This window comes from Mustela putorius, unplaced genomic scaffold (genome assembly GCF_011764305.1).
Source record: "Mustela putorius furo isolate JIRA1106 unplaced genomic scaffold, ASM1176430v1.1 tig00000056_pilon_pilon_pilon, whole genome shotgun sequence".
NCBI classification, from domain to species: Eukaryota; Metazoa; Chordata; class Mammalia; order Carnivora; family Mustelidae; genus Mustela; species Mustela putorius.
Genome location: NW_025421263.1, coordinates 4,014,926 through 4,029,107, shown reverse-complemented (window position 1 = coordinate 4,029,107; position 14,182 = coordinate 4,014,926). Strand labels below are relative to the sequence as shown.

Genomic DNA, 14,182 nt, shown 5'->3' with positions numbered 1-14,182 from the left:
TAGGTATAGGCACTTGGCTCTGTCAGAAGGCTACTGGCTTCATCAGAACCATCTTCCTCCTTCCTGCTGCCTAAGACAGAGAGCATTTGTTCAGTGCTAATCATTGTCCCATCCTCTGTGACCACCTTTCTGACTATATCCAGGGATTCCTGGGTGCTGGCTTCCTTACATGAGCTTATTATCACTTTCAGGCTGCAAGTTTTGAGTTTTTTGGATTTTTTGTTTTTTGTTTTTTGTTTTGCCTCTGTTTTTTCTTTTCTGACCCAGTCCCATTAGCTGTTCTGCAAACCAGAGACTCTTTGTGGTATTATAGAAGTCATCAAAGAAGTCAACTTCCAGACTCTCTTCTTTTTCCTTACTACAAACACCCCCAAAAGTTGTATGTTGATTCAGGCCACAGCTACCAATATGCTAGATCTAGTAGTGAGCTATATTCCCCTAGGAATAATCCGAGTCTACACTCTTTCACCTTTTTTTCTGTCCTCAGACTTTAGTGGAGCGTATTGGAATGCAGGGTGTGTTTGTCCACATTTGTTGACTGTTTCCAATAGCCTCCATAGATGATTATGCTCTCCTGTAAGATGACAGAAATTTGGCAGCCCAATTTGGGTATGGGCCCTCTTCCTCATGGCACAGCTTGCTCCACGTGAATGTGTCCAGGTTAAAGTCATGCCTGTCATACTGAGAGATGTGATTCCTTGTATCCTCATGGAAAACACCAAAAAGAATTAACTGTGTCTTCTAGGCTACCATCTGATACCCACTCTGACTTGAAGGGTCCTTTGTTGATTTGTCTTGGTCCCTGGCCTTGGTTGCCAAATGAAGGACCCAAAGATCTGTGTAGTGAATATGGTCAATTCATCTTCCTCAGGATGATCAGAGAAAAACACATTCAGTGTTGGTGAAGGTAGGGTATGTGCATTTCTACAACCTGAGTGTTTTCAGACATATCTGGAGGTAGGCTATTAGAGCTTCAGGGTCTCCTCCTTCCCCAGTTCTTGGACATTTTCTTCTCCATCTTAGTGGCCTTTTCTCTTTCTTGTCCATCATGTGGGTCTGAAGCCACACAGGGAGCCCCAAAGATGGAGCTGCTTGTGCAACCTGATTAGAATTGGACCCTAACGGGGGCAGTTCTGGTGATGCATTTTTAAAGACAAACTAGAAAATGTGTCCTCTTTCCTCTACATTGTAAGTATTTAACAGTTCACTATTCACTATGTTTGAGCTTAAAATTGCCTCCAACTTTCCTCTGTTTGCTTCAGAATATGCAAGAGCAGGCAACGTATGTGCTTGTGTGAGCATGTGTGAGCATGTGTGTCTGTGTGTACTATCCAGTGTGCACTATTTATTCTGTTGCCTGTATGGTCTTTACACATTCCTTCTGTGATGAGCTGTGCATTTCTACAGGGCGAAGCCTGAGTGTGTCATAATTGTTCTGTGCAGTGTGTACTAGCCACATATGTCCTCAATCAAAAAGGTTGATAACAATGCAGATAACCATCTAGCTTGGATTTGAAGAATAAATGAACTCAGACAAGATATTTTAGGTTCAAGATGTTAGATTCTAGGACATAATGAATTTATTTAAAACAATGAAATGAGTCTTGACAGAAGACCTTTAACTTTACATAATTCCCCTCATAATCTATGGTCTTTCCCCTGATACTGTAAGCTCTTTGGAAGAAAACTGCTGGGAACCCATTTGCTGGTGGTCACTAAGAGATTGCTATCTGTCAATAGAAAATTTTTCTCTTATAAAATACCTAGATGTTCTGGGCTTCTTTGCTGCTGCTCTATTTATCTTTGTGATGACTGTCAATATTTTTTAATGTAATCACCTCTCCTGTTCTACTGGTATTCTGGTGTTCTGAAATAATCTATTTTTCCTGGTACTGCTGCTGCTGTGTATCTCATAGATAGAAGCCATGAGAATGCTATAAAATTGCATAATGGAAATAAATAATTGGATCACATTGGAAAGCAAGTGGTTTTTCACAGTAAAATGCTATTGTTTAATTATTCCATGCTTATCTCTAATTCCTTGTTTTCCTTTCCCACTCGTTTTTGCCAAATGACCCTCTTTTTGGTATGTATTTATTAACATTGTATCTCTATTTTTTGTGACATCCAAATTCAGGAGCTGAAATAGATGTCTGAGATAAGCTATTTCAACTCTATATCACCACTCCAGGCTTAGGGGAGGATTGTGTCAGACTAGCAATATAGAAAGTAAATTGAGTTAGTCCTTCACTGCTATATATATTCATGATAAAACTTGGCTATGGAAGTTGTGTCGCACAGTTGCGTGTAATGCAAATAGATCTCTAGAAGCAAACTTGTCCAGTAAAAGCTCACACTCATCTTTCCCCTGGCTTTATTGAAGTTTAATTGATAAATAAAAATTGTATACATTAAGGTGTACAATTATCATGTTTCTTCAAAAAGATTTATTATTTATTCAAGAGAGACAGCACAGGGGAAAGGGGAAGAGGGAGGAGAGAGAGAATCTTAAGTAGACTCCCCACTGAGCATAGAGCATGACTTGGGGCTGGATCTCATGATCCTGAGATCATAGCCTGAGCCGAAACCAAGTCAGATGCTCAACAGACTAGGCCACCCAGGTACACCAAAGTCATGTTTTGATATATGCACACACTATGAAGTGATTACCACAGTCAAGATAATTAGCATATCCATCACATTACATAGTAAGTGGTGAGAACCCTTAAGATCTAGTTTCAGCAAATTTCACGTAATACAGTAATATTAGCTATAATCACCACAGCTGTACTTTAGACCTCTAGAGCTTACTCATCCTGCACAACTGAAACTTAGGGTGCATGCATTTTAATTTTACTAGATTATGTTATCTCCCTTTCCAGTATTCAGTTGCTTTTGTCTTATCTTATATTTTACTGATTACCAGCCCTCCTCACCCTGGTTTCAGGAATAAGCTGCTCCCAGTTTCTCCTGTTTTCTAGCTAGATTATCTGAACTATGTAGTTCAAATGGATTGCCTACCATTTTAAAAAATATACTACCAGGATTAATCCGTAAATGTCTTAAATACCACTCTACCTTGTTCTTATCACTAGAAGTTTAAGCCTCCTAGCTATCTGCTGTTACCCATATGCTCATCCCCATCCTGTTCTGTTCATACTTTGATTTGATTCAGTCTCCTAGGCAACCTGTAGGCCCTCCCAAACTCTTCTACCATGCCCTCTGGAACTCATGGGCTGTCACTCAGCAAACTCCTTCGTAAACTCAACCTCGTTTCTGACTACTCCTTTATGGTCTTGCCCTGATGAAAACACCCACCCCACAGGATACTGATTCCTTGACTCCTCTCCAGCCTTTCACAGAAAAGCCCATATTCCACTAACCACAAACGGGGAGGGAGCTGTTGGGGTGGGTGCCCACCTAATTAATTGCCCATTGCCACATCCAAATCATTTCTATGCCTTTCTTGGTCGAAAACCAATTCACTTTTGAAGTTTATCTTGTCTGGCTATACCATGGACATGTTTCTTGCTGCTGCCATATTCTAAGACTCCTTGTCAGTTAGGATCTCTACACCTTACAGACTTCCTTTCTGCCACTGTATTTATTGAGCCATTAAACATTCTGAGCCTCTCACTTCCTTGATTCTCACTTCCAATGCTCATCATCTGTAATTATACCACCTCTGAAATCTTGATCTCAAGCATGCTGTACTCTGATAAGCATTCTTTTAAAAAAAAAAAAAAAGATTTATTCTTTTGAGAGAGCATGGCGGGGCGGGGAGAAGCAGAGGAAGAGGGAAAAACAGACTCCCTTCTCAGTGACATTGGACTCCATCCCAGGACCCTGAGATCATGATGAGCCAAAGGCAAACGCTTAACAGACCAAGCCACCCAGGCGCCCCGTCTGATAAACATTCTTGTCTTTCTGTCTCACTTACTGTAGTCTCTCTCTTCTAGTTGGTAGTTCTTCTCCCAGGTTAAGATCTCTAGTTTATGGACCCATCATAAAGGTCATTCAGTTGCAAAATCCCTTTGGTTCCCTCATTCCATAGAACTCTCCAGATCAAAACCCAGCACTGTCTCAACCCACCTCTGCCTTTTGTCCACATAACTGCTTGAGGGAGAAGTCCTGACCTTCCTGCCTACTCTCAGCTCACATTCTTTGCTTTCTTTCCTATTACCTCGTTAGAGATGTCTGTTGGCCTCAAAAGCAAATCTCTCTCATGTTTCGGGTCCCACCCAGGGCAGCCTTCCTTTTGTAAGTATTTTCTCTGTTTCCTGCATCACCAATACCTGAAATTCTATTGAATGTCTCCCATAAGCTTACAAAGCACAGTAACAGTTTTTAGCTTTTAAAAAACCTCTTTTTAAATTTGATGTACCTTTTTAGAAAACCATTTTATTTTTTTTCTTTGACACAAAACCTGCTTAAAAATAGTTGTCTCTCCTTCCCTTACTTTGCAGTCTTTCTTTGACCCATTTTTTCTGTCTAACCTCTCTAATAAATTTGGGGCGCCTGGGTGGCTCAGTGGGTTAAAGCTTCTGCCTTTGGCTCGGGTCATGATCCCAGGGTCCTGGGATTGAGCCCTGCATCGGGCTCTCTGCTTGGCGGCGAGCCTGCTTCTTCCTCTCTCTCTGCCTGCTTGTGATCTCTCCCTCTCTCTCTCTCTTTCTCTCTCTCTGTCAAATAAATAAATAAAATTTTAAAAAAAAAACCTCTCTAATAAATTTACTTTTATGAACATGAGGATTTCTTTTGTTCCACATCCTGGCATTCTGTATGTCCATTTTATTTACCTTCTCAGTGAACTTGAAATGATTCTTTGGATGTTGCCGCTCTTGACTTTAGTGATACCACAGCTTACTGTTTTGTTCTATTTTGTTTTTCTTAACAAATTGGACCCTCATTTCCCTTCCCCTTTGCTCACTCATTTATGAACTCTAGGAAAAAAATGCAAGAACAAAGAGAACTGCAGCCCACAAGAGCGAGGCGATATGAAGAACAGGTATTAATACTCTACAGTTAAAGAGCCATAGAACACAAGAACAGAGAGAATGGGTAGCAGACAATGGCCAAAGTAGAAATCAAAATAATGGCAGAATTTTTTTCTGATTTGTTGATTGCCGTAGACAACCAGCCTCCAATATCATATGCAAGCTTGGTCCTTTCCCAAACTACTCCCAATATCCACAGCATGCCTTGAAGGGAATGGAATTCAGGTAGTTTGGTTGAGTCTCTTACTATAATGTTTTTTTGAAGCTTTTTATTTAAATTCCAATTAGTTAACATTCAGTGTAATATTAGTTTCAGGTGTACGATACAGTGATTCAACAATTCTATCCAACACGCAGTGCTCACATCACAAGTACCCTCCCTTAATCCCCATCAGCTATTTCACTCATCCCCTACCCCTCCCAACTCCATTCTGAAGTGATTCCCATTCTCTTTTTAGTTTTAATCATTTAAACTTTAAAGATTGATTTATTAATTTTAGAGAGAGCACAAGTAGGAGAAGCAGAGGGAGAGGAAGAGAGACTCTCAAGCAGACTCCCCAGTGATTACAGAGCCTTACAAAGGGATATATATATATATATATATATAATTTAAAAATTAAGGTATTAAAGTTATGTCAAAATCAACCATGACTTGCTGATAGAGAAAGAATAAGACAAAGTTAAGAAATATTCATGGATAGAATTTATGGGGTGTATTACCTGTTCCAAACTTAACAGCTTGAAATAACAAACACTTACTGGCACACAAATTCTGAGGGCCAGGCATATGGAAGCAGCTTAGCTTGGTGCTTCTGACTGAACATGTCTCAGAGGCTGCATTATCAGGATAGTCTTGAGGCAGGTGGACAGAGGACTAGTTACAGAGAATTCGAAGGTGGACACTATAATGGAAATGAAGAAAAATGAGTTGAGATTAGCTTTCTCCACACTGTGTTCTGTGAGATACTTGTTTCCTGTTCCTTCCAAAGAGGGTTCTGTGGTTAAATAAGAATGGGAAACACCTCAGATTCTACCCCCTCTAAAAATGAGCATAGGGAAGGCTCTGGGTCCTGAGACACAGGACTCATTTGACTTGGTTATTTCAGCATTTCCTCAACTTTTTGAGTAAGGGACCCCTTTATTTATTCATTTTTATGATACTTTTTTTTAAGGATTAATTAATTTATTTTGAGAGAGAGAGAGAGAGCATGTGCATGTGCATGAATAGGAAGGGGAAGGCAGAAGAAGAGGGAGAGAAAATCTCAAGTGGACTGCACACTGAGTACAGAACTGGACATGGGGCTCGATCCCATGACCCTGAAATCACAACCTGAGCCAAAATCAGGAATCAGATGTTCAACTGACCTCACCACCCAGGCACCCCCAAGACACATCTTTTAATTGCTACCTCCAGTATCTCTTTCTTACACTTAGATTTGATCATGCCCCTTCATTAAGGACAGCAATAGTGTCCTTAATTTAAGGATTTGGGAAGAAAGCAGAACTTTCAATTTTATCCTTTTAAACTTCATTTTTGTAATGTTTTAATAGATAGACATAAAGCATTAATGCAGTAAATGCAAAATAAATAAATATGGAGGGTGTACATAGAATCCTGTGGTATACAGAATGAAGTTAGCCTGCCTCACATTAGTCAGGTTTCCTGAATCTGACTCTACGGACTTTTCTCTAGACCCTGCCTAGCCTCTCCCTGGACTCACCCACTAGTGTACGGACCCATGGCAGAGAATCTGTTTAAATGCTACTACATTTTCTAGGATATCATTTTCACCTGAAATAATTGTTTGGAAGTCTTTTTTTAAGAGGTTTTTTTTTGTTTGTTTGTTTGAGCAAAATCTATTTGAATCTGGCCTCACTAAATCAGAAGTGGTTAACAGCAGTTCATTGTCAAGAACTTGGGGAAGACTTTTATAGAGAAGAAGCAGAAGCAAAGCTAGGAAATGATTTGATTGACTATACTTTAAGTGGTAAGATGCTATTTCTCTTCACTGTCTTTGAGGCTTTGTTGTCCACTGGAAACTGGACTAGATCCTGAACTCTTCTAGTTTCTTTAAATATCTATGACTCTTCAAACTAACATTTCCAATATTTTCCCAGCCCTCTGAGGTTGAAACACTAACAACAAAGACTGCCCGTGAACCTCATTGGAAGGAACCATACTGGGTCCTCTTTAATTCCCAGATGGCAGCCAAATTTAGGGCCTTGAATGTCGGGTCCATATCTCCCCATTTCAAAAAGCTCCTCCACACTCTTGGAACAGCCCGTCAGCTAGAGATATGTGTTTGTTGAGCACCCATCTAAAGAAGTCCTTCAGCATTGACATTTTTCTCCACACTAAATGTTCCATGATGATAGTTTTGCATGACAAGAGAATTATACAATACAATTTGATAAGATTCCAAATGTAAAAGAAATAATAATAGAGGACGCATAGTATCATAATATTTGATTAAAACAGGTTGTTTTAATCCAAACTGTTTCATGGTGCCATAAGCCCAGTTGTACAGTGTTTGTCATATAACTGCATAGATTCTAAGTCCCTTGTCAACTGGACTCGGTCTTCCTTTTTTCCTCTAAGATTGAGTCATGGTTGGCATTGCCCTTAGCAGAGTGTTTCAACAAGACCTTCATGAAAGGTAGAATGTATACCATAGCAGTACTTTAAAAAGTCTAATTTAAAAGAAGTTACCATGGACTTTGCGAACAGATGAATATCTGGTCCTGTTCCAGATCTGTAATTTATAGTTGCATTTACCTTGAACAAGTCACTTAGTTTCTTTGCTTTGGTTTTCTTATCTGCAAAAATGAGAGAAACTATAAATGTCTTAAAAAGTGTATTAAAACAATTGAAGGAGAAAATCCACAAAATACGCTTAACACACATTCACAAATGGTTATTATGAGAAAAAAAGCACCCCCACTAATGAATTCAACTATGGCAATTGGATTCCTACAACTGGAAACCTGAGATCGATCTATAGTAATTTCTCTGCAGAAAGATTCACTATTTATGAAAACAAGATTTTTCCTTTGTTCATTGAACATTTGACTTGTTTTTGACAGCATTGCCCGATTGAGGATCTTCGTGTATAGCCTAAGAATTAACATTTTTGTTTTTAAAGATCCTAAGCTGGAGCAATACTTCTTTCTTAACATCTTCCCCACTTTCTCATCCCTTCCTCAAACTGAAGTGACTTCTGGAACCCAAGGAGAAATATAAAAGGAAAGGGAAAGGAAGGACCAAAGTAAAACAGAAGGCAGAAGGCAGGCAGGATGGAGAATCAGCGGGTCTCTGTCAGGTGCCCTGCAGGACTCTATTGACCATCAGCCTGCAGCCCCTCTTTGCTGCCCTCCACTGTGACCTGTGGGCCATCCACGGCTGCTGCAGACACGGGCTGCCTTCTAAGCATGCGGGTGGGGGTATGGGTGGGAGTGTATGGGAAAGGACCCTTCCTTGCTTTCACCTTGGTTGCAGCCTGCCCCCATTTCTCCAGTTCTAGTTGCTAACAGACATGGTCTTGGTGCTTTATTCAACGTAGGACATGGAAAACCACTCTACTTTTGAAGGTGTATTTCCCCAGTGTTTTTTAGTCCCCAGTGTCTAGGATACTTGGAAATGGTGTGAGAGCCATTTCTGGGTTTGTTGTTAACCTTATCCCAAATGATACTCTTTCTGCCCTCCCTCACCTGAAGCATGTGCTTCTTAGGATGGCTTCTCTTTGCTTCCTGCCAAACCTTTCTTCTCCAGAATCCTCTTTCCTCTTTGCTCAGTGCATCTCTGAACTGTAGGGGAGAGAGAGGGAAGGTGTGAGGGAGAGAAAGAGAGACAGAAAGAAGTGAGTGAGAAAGTCCAGGCTGCTGTGACTTACCAAGGATTTTTATCAAAGATCAAAGTATCTAAATATACCAGACAGAAATGGAAAATGGTGCTTTAAAGTAGGAACACATGTTTTACTTTAGAAAAGTAAAAATTGCAGAAGATTATTTTCTTCTATTGTATTCTCTTCCCTTCTTCTGACTTTTAATTGGAGGCAACACAGAATAAACAGGGTGGGATCTACTTCTCACTATTACTACCAACTACTACTACTACTACTTTATGCCCTGTATTATCTTCCTAAAACTTGACTAATTCAGAATTCCAAAACAAATCTGGCCCCAGATATTAGAATAAGTACCTTCACCACCACCATCCACTCCAGACTTGATGATTCCAATAGCCATCTAACTGGTTTCCCTCCTTCCAGCCTTGCTCCCCTCCAGTTAATTTTGAACTGTGTCGCTAGAGTGACAGAAAATCTAAGTCAATTCAAGCCACTCCTCTACTCAAAATACTCCAATAGGGCTTTCATAGGCCCATAGAGCCCTCCATGACCTGCCCCTGCCATCCCAACATCACCCCACTGGCTTTCTTGCTATTCCTGACAGGCTTGGGATCTACACTGTACTCCTGCCTCAGGGCCTTTGCACTTGTTCTTTCCTCTATCTGTTATACTTTTCCTCCAGATTACTGAAGTCCAGTTCCCTAACATAGGTCAGTCTTTAAATATCTGTAAGTAAGGCTTTCACTGACAACATTATCTACATTACATCTTCCTCCAAAATTTTCTTACCATCCCTCTTTAGCAGTTAAAAATTATCCTAGGGATAAAAGTTTCTTTTTTTCTCTTTGGACAACAGGAAAATTTGCCTTGAATATCTTTGGCCTGTAGTGTGAAATTATTGCTTCATAGGAGTTTTAAGTTACCACTTAAAACCACTTAAAAATATTTAAGTATTAAATATTTAAAACTTAAAAAATACTTCGTATTTAAGAATCAGCATTGTACAGGGCACCTGGTGGCTCAATTGGTTAAGTGTCTGCCTTTGGCTTAGGTCATGATCCCAGGGTCTTGGGATCAAATCCCACGTTGGGCCCTCTGCTCAGTGGGGAGCCTGCTCCTCCCTCTGCCTGCAGCTCCCTCTGCTTATGCTCTCACTCTCTCTTTCTCACTCTCTCTCTCTCTCCCTCCCTGTCAAATAAATAAATAAATAAATAAAATCTTATAAAAAAAGAATCAGTGCTGAAGTACACTTACATGCTATTGCACGTGAACTCGTATCTCAAGGTTAAAAGTAAAATGAATATCTATCTATCTATCTATGTCTTTTTGTTGTTCTAAAATTCTCTTCTAGGATCTTTGTCAATTATTTTGCCATCTCAGTTTTTAGGAAAAATTAATTTGTAATTACTTCTCATTTATCCAACAGGGTGGACTAAGCGCCCAAGCTTTTGTTCGTGTGGAAATGGAGGATGTGAATGATAATGAACCTGTCTTTAACCCATCAACCTACATGACGAGTATTAGCAGCCAGACTCAGCCAGGCACCGAGATCCTCAATGTTCTTGCCACTGACAGGGATTCCGGGATATTTGGAACGGTGGCTTATGAGCTCATTCCCGGAGACCTGTCCTCCCTTTTTACCATCGACTCCACTACAGGTATGTGTTCTCCAACCAGTGTTCCTCTGAAATCAACAGCTTCCACTTTACAGCCAGAGAATTGGCAAAAGTGATTTTTTTTTTTATTAGCAGGGATGTTATGGGACTTAGTCACCTTCTGGAAGGCAGTAAGGTATTTTGTAAAGCTCCAAGGTTTTGTGATGACATGAGACCTGGATCTGAGTTCGAGCCTTGTTTCCTACTGGTCTTATAATCTTTATTGACCTCAGTCTTTTTAACCTTAAAAGTAGTGTTATCAGTCCCTGCATTGTAAGGTTTTGTGAGGATTAGAGGCAGTAAATTATGAGAAACAGCTGACTGATAGCATTTATTTTGCAAATGTTCATTCACTCCGTTTGTACGATCTTGCCATCTAAGGGTGATTCCCATGATTTCAGTGTATTAACAGATAATTTAGTGCAGAGAGCGTTATGTGGAAATCCAAAGTAGATCCCTTTCTTGTACCCAGTCTGGCATTCCCTAGTTTCTTCGGATCTTCACTTCCTTGTTTTTAGCAAGATACCTAAAGTCCTTTTAATTCTCTAATACAGTAATTGCATATCCACCAAAAAGTCCAGTGGATAAACTGAGTCTTTTAGAAATAATCATAATTTAGGAAGTTATCATCCCCTTCTTATTCATTTATTGTTAGCAAAGTAATGTTTAAAATAGTTGATTACAGGAAAATCTAAAATTTCAAGTATATGACACTACATTTTAATACTTTTGAGATATTGGAGATGTTCCGGTCCCAAAATGATGCTGCAAAAAAAAAAAAAAAAAAAAAATTAAACAAACCCCCTCATTTTTTTTACATTTCTCTTTTTTAAAAAAAAAATTAATTACATTTTACTTTATTGTAGTAAGAGCACTTAACATGAGCTCTGACGTCTTAACAAATTTGTAAGTACACGATGTGTTATTGTTGTCAACAGATACAATGTACAGCCAATCTCTAGAGCTTACTCATCTTGCTTAACTGAAACTTCATGTTCATTGATTAGCCACTTCCCAACTCCTCCCGCAGCAAGCCTCTTGCAACCACCACTCTGCTCTTTGATTTTATGATTTTGACTCTTGGAGACCTTTTGTAAGTGGAATAATGTTATATTTGTGCTTCTGTTACTGGCTTCTTTCACTTAATATAATATCCTCCAGGTTCTTCCATACTGTTGCATTTTGGAAGATTTCCTTCTGTTTTAAGGCCAAATACTATTCCACTGTATGTATGTACCATATTTTCTTTATCCATTCATTTGTTGATGGACAGCTAAATTATTTTTACAGTTTGGCTGTTGTGAACCTGGGAGTGCGGATATCTCTTTGACATTTTGTTTCTTATTAAAGCTTCTGGGTAGAATGCATTTCTGTTGTGATGAGGATAATGTCTGATGTTATAATAGACACTTTCTGTACATTGTCTTTATTGGATCTTCACAATACCCTCTGCAACAACCATATTCGCTCACAACAATCACTAATTTACATGGCAAATCTTATCTACCATGTTAGTTTGGCTTTTCACCCAACCCCAGGAGGTGGAGTCATTGCTTCTTGCTTGGAAGGTGTACTTGCATCTGATGTGTGTGACTGGGGGATTAGTTGTTTGCAACGGCAGTCTCAATAAGGCAGAATTTTCCTTGCTCAAAATAATCCATTGATGTGGCTCCTTTAACATTTCAAAGATCAGAAGAAAATACTTTTTTTTTTTTTAAGGAAATTAGTCTGCTTATCTTGGCATTTTCAAAGTCTGTCTAAACTCCTTGTCAAATTGTCAGGCCCTCTAGGACACGAGCATTGCCAAAAATATATAGGTCAGACAGTAATCAGGGCACACGATCTAAAAACATTTAGTAGATTGTTTTTAAAAGACATCAACATGCTCATCGTCTAGTTTTCCCTGGAAGGGCTTGAAGAATGAGCTGTACTGTGTTTTGTTTTTAGAAGAGATCTCTTGCTGTTGCACTGGCTTCGGGAAGCCACAGGCTTCCATTCTTGGCCCGGGCTGTAAGACAAATGCCATTGTTAATCAAGGAGAACGCTTTACATGGGTCATTATCTAGGGAAATATCATGGTATTTTTTTTTTTTAAAGCAAAGACCAAATTCGTAATGGAAGTAGCCTTGGGTTATTATTGTTGGCAGTTGTGATGCCGGTTCATTTAGGTTGAAGACGTTTTTCTAACAGTGCTCAGAATTTGGTTGCACTTAATCACAACTCATGAGAAATTCATGAGGCCTGGTAATGCTTTACTTTAACCTTTAGAAGGGAATTAAACAGCATCACAACTAGCTATGGGGAAAAGTTGCCTAGTGAACAGGCAGTCTTCAGTTTGAACAGTTGAATTCAAGTTCATCTGTTGGCTGACTGCAGCTTTGAATACTTTTCCTTTTTTTTTTAATGTAATATTTTATTAATTGTTTTTATTAACATATAATGTATTATTTGCCCCAGGGGTACAGGTCTGTGAGTCATCAGCACTCACCATATCACATACCCTCCCCAATGTCCATAACCCAACCACCTTCTCCATACCCCCATCTCTCCAGCAACCCTCAATTTGTTTTATGAGATTAAGAGTTTCTTAATGGTTTGTCTCCCTCCTGATCCCATCTTGTTCCATTTTTTCCTTCCCTACCCCCCAAGCCCCCCACTTTGCCTCTCAAATTCCTCATATCAGGGAGATCATATGATAATTACATTTACATCATCCATAGTAGTAAGGCTTCTGTAGTGGTAGTAAGGCCCTGCCAAAAAAGCTAATCGAATGGTGGTTGTTCTCAAAGAGTAGAACAAGTTGCTGTATTGGAACTTCTTCTGGACATTTTAACAATGGTCATTCTTCTGATCCAAGAGCATGGAATGGTCTTTCATCTTTTTGTGTCTTCTTCAGTTTCTTTCATGAGTTTTCTGTATTTCCTCGAGTACAGATCCTTTACCTCTTTGGTTAGGTTTATTCCCAGGTATCTTATGGTTCTTGGTGCTATAGTAAATGGAATCAATTCTCTAATTTCCCTTTCTGTATTTTCATTGTTAGTGTAAAAGAAATCCACTGATTTCTGTACATTGACTTTGTATCCTGCCTCGTTACTGAATTGCTGTATGAGTTCTAGTAGTTTGGGGGTGGAGTTTTTTGGGTTTTCCATATAAAGAATCATGTCATCTGGGAAGAGAGAGAGTTTGACTTCTTCATTGCCAATTTGGATACCTTTTATTTCTCTTTGTTGTCTGATTGCTGTTTCTAGGACTTTTAATACTATGTTGAACAAGAGTAGTGAGAGTGGGCATCCTTGTCGTGGATCTGTTTTGTTATTGTTGTTGTTGCTGTAACCTATACAAAGCTGGACTTTCTTCCTTCTGCTGTAAGATCTGTCTTTACTGAGGCTGCCAGTGTAAATGCAGAGTCAAGAAATTGCCTCTATCAATATATATTTGTAAAACAAATGATTAAATGACAGCTAGAAATAATTGAAAAGTGATTTAAATCCTTATTACATATTCTTAAGAAACTGCTAGGTAGTGTCCTTGATAACACAGAGCAAAATTTCATCTAAAATCTTCTTTCCACAGACTCCTGAGTGGCTAGTTGTTAAGTATCTGTCTTTGGCTTAGGTCATGACCTCGGGGTCCTGAGATCAAGCCCCGCATCGGGCTCCCTGCTTGGTGGGAAGCCTGCTGCTTC

General features: G+C 39.4%; 1 protein-coding gene across 1 annotated transcript in view; it reads left to right on the top strand.

The window, feature by feature from the left end:
* The window catches only part of DCHS2 (dachsous cadherin-related 2), a 131,858-nt gene that overhangs the window by 7,706 nt on the left and 109,970 nt on the right, over window positions 1–14,182 (top strand). Inside the window, exon 3 of the mRNA XM_045088000.1 lies at window positions 10,269–10,500. Within this exon, the coding sequence (XP_044943935.1) occupies window positions 10,269–10,500 (232 nt within the window). The remainder of the gene's footprint in view (window positions 1–10,268; window positions 10,501–14,182) is intronic.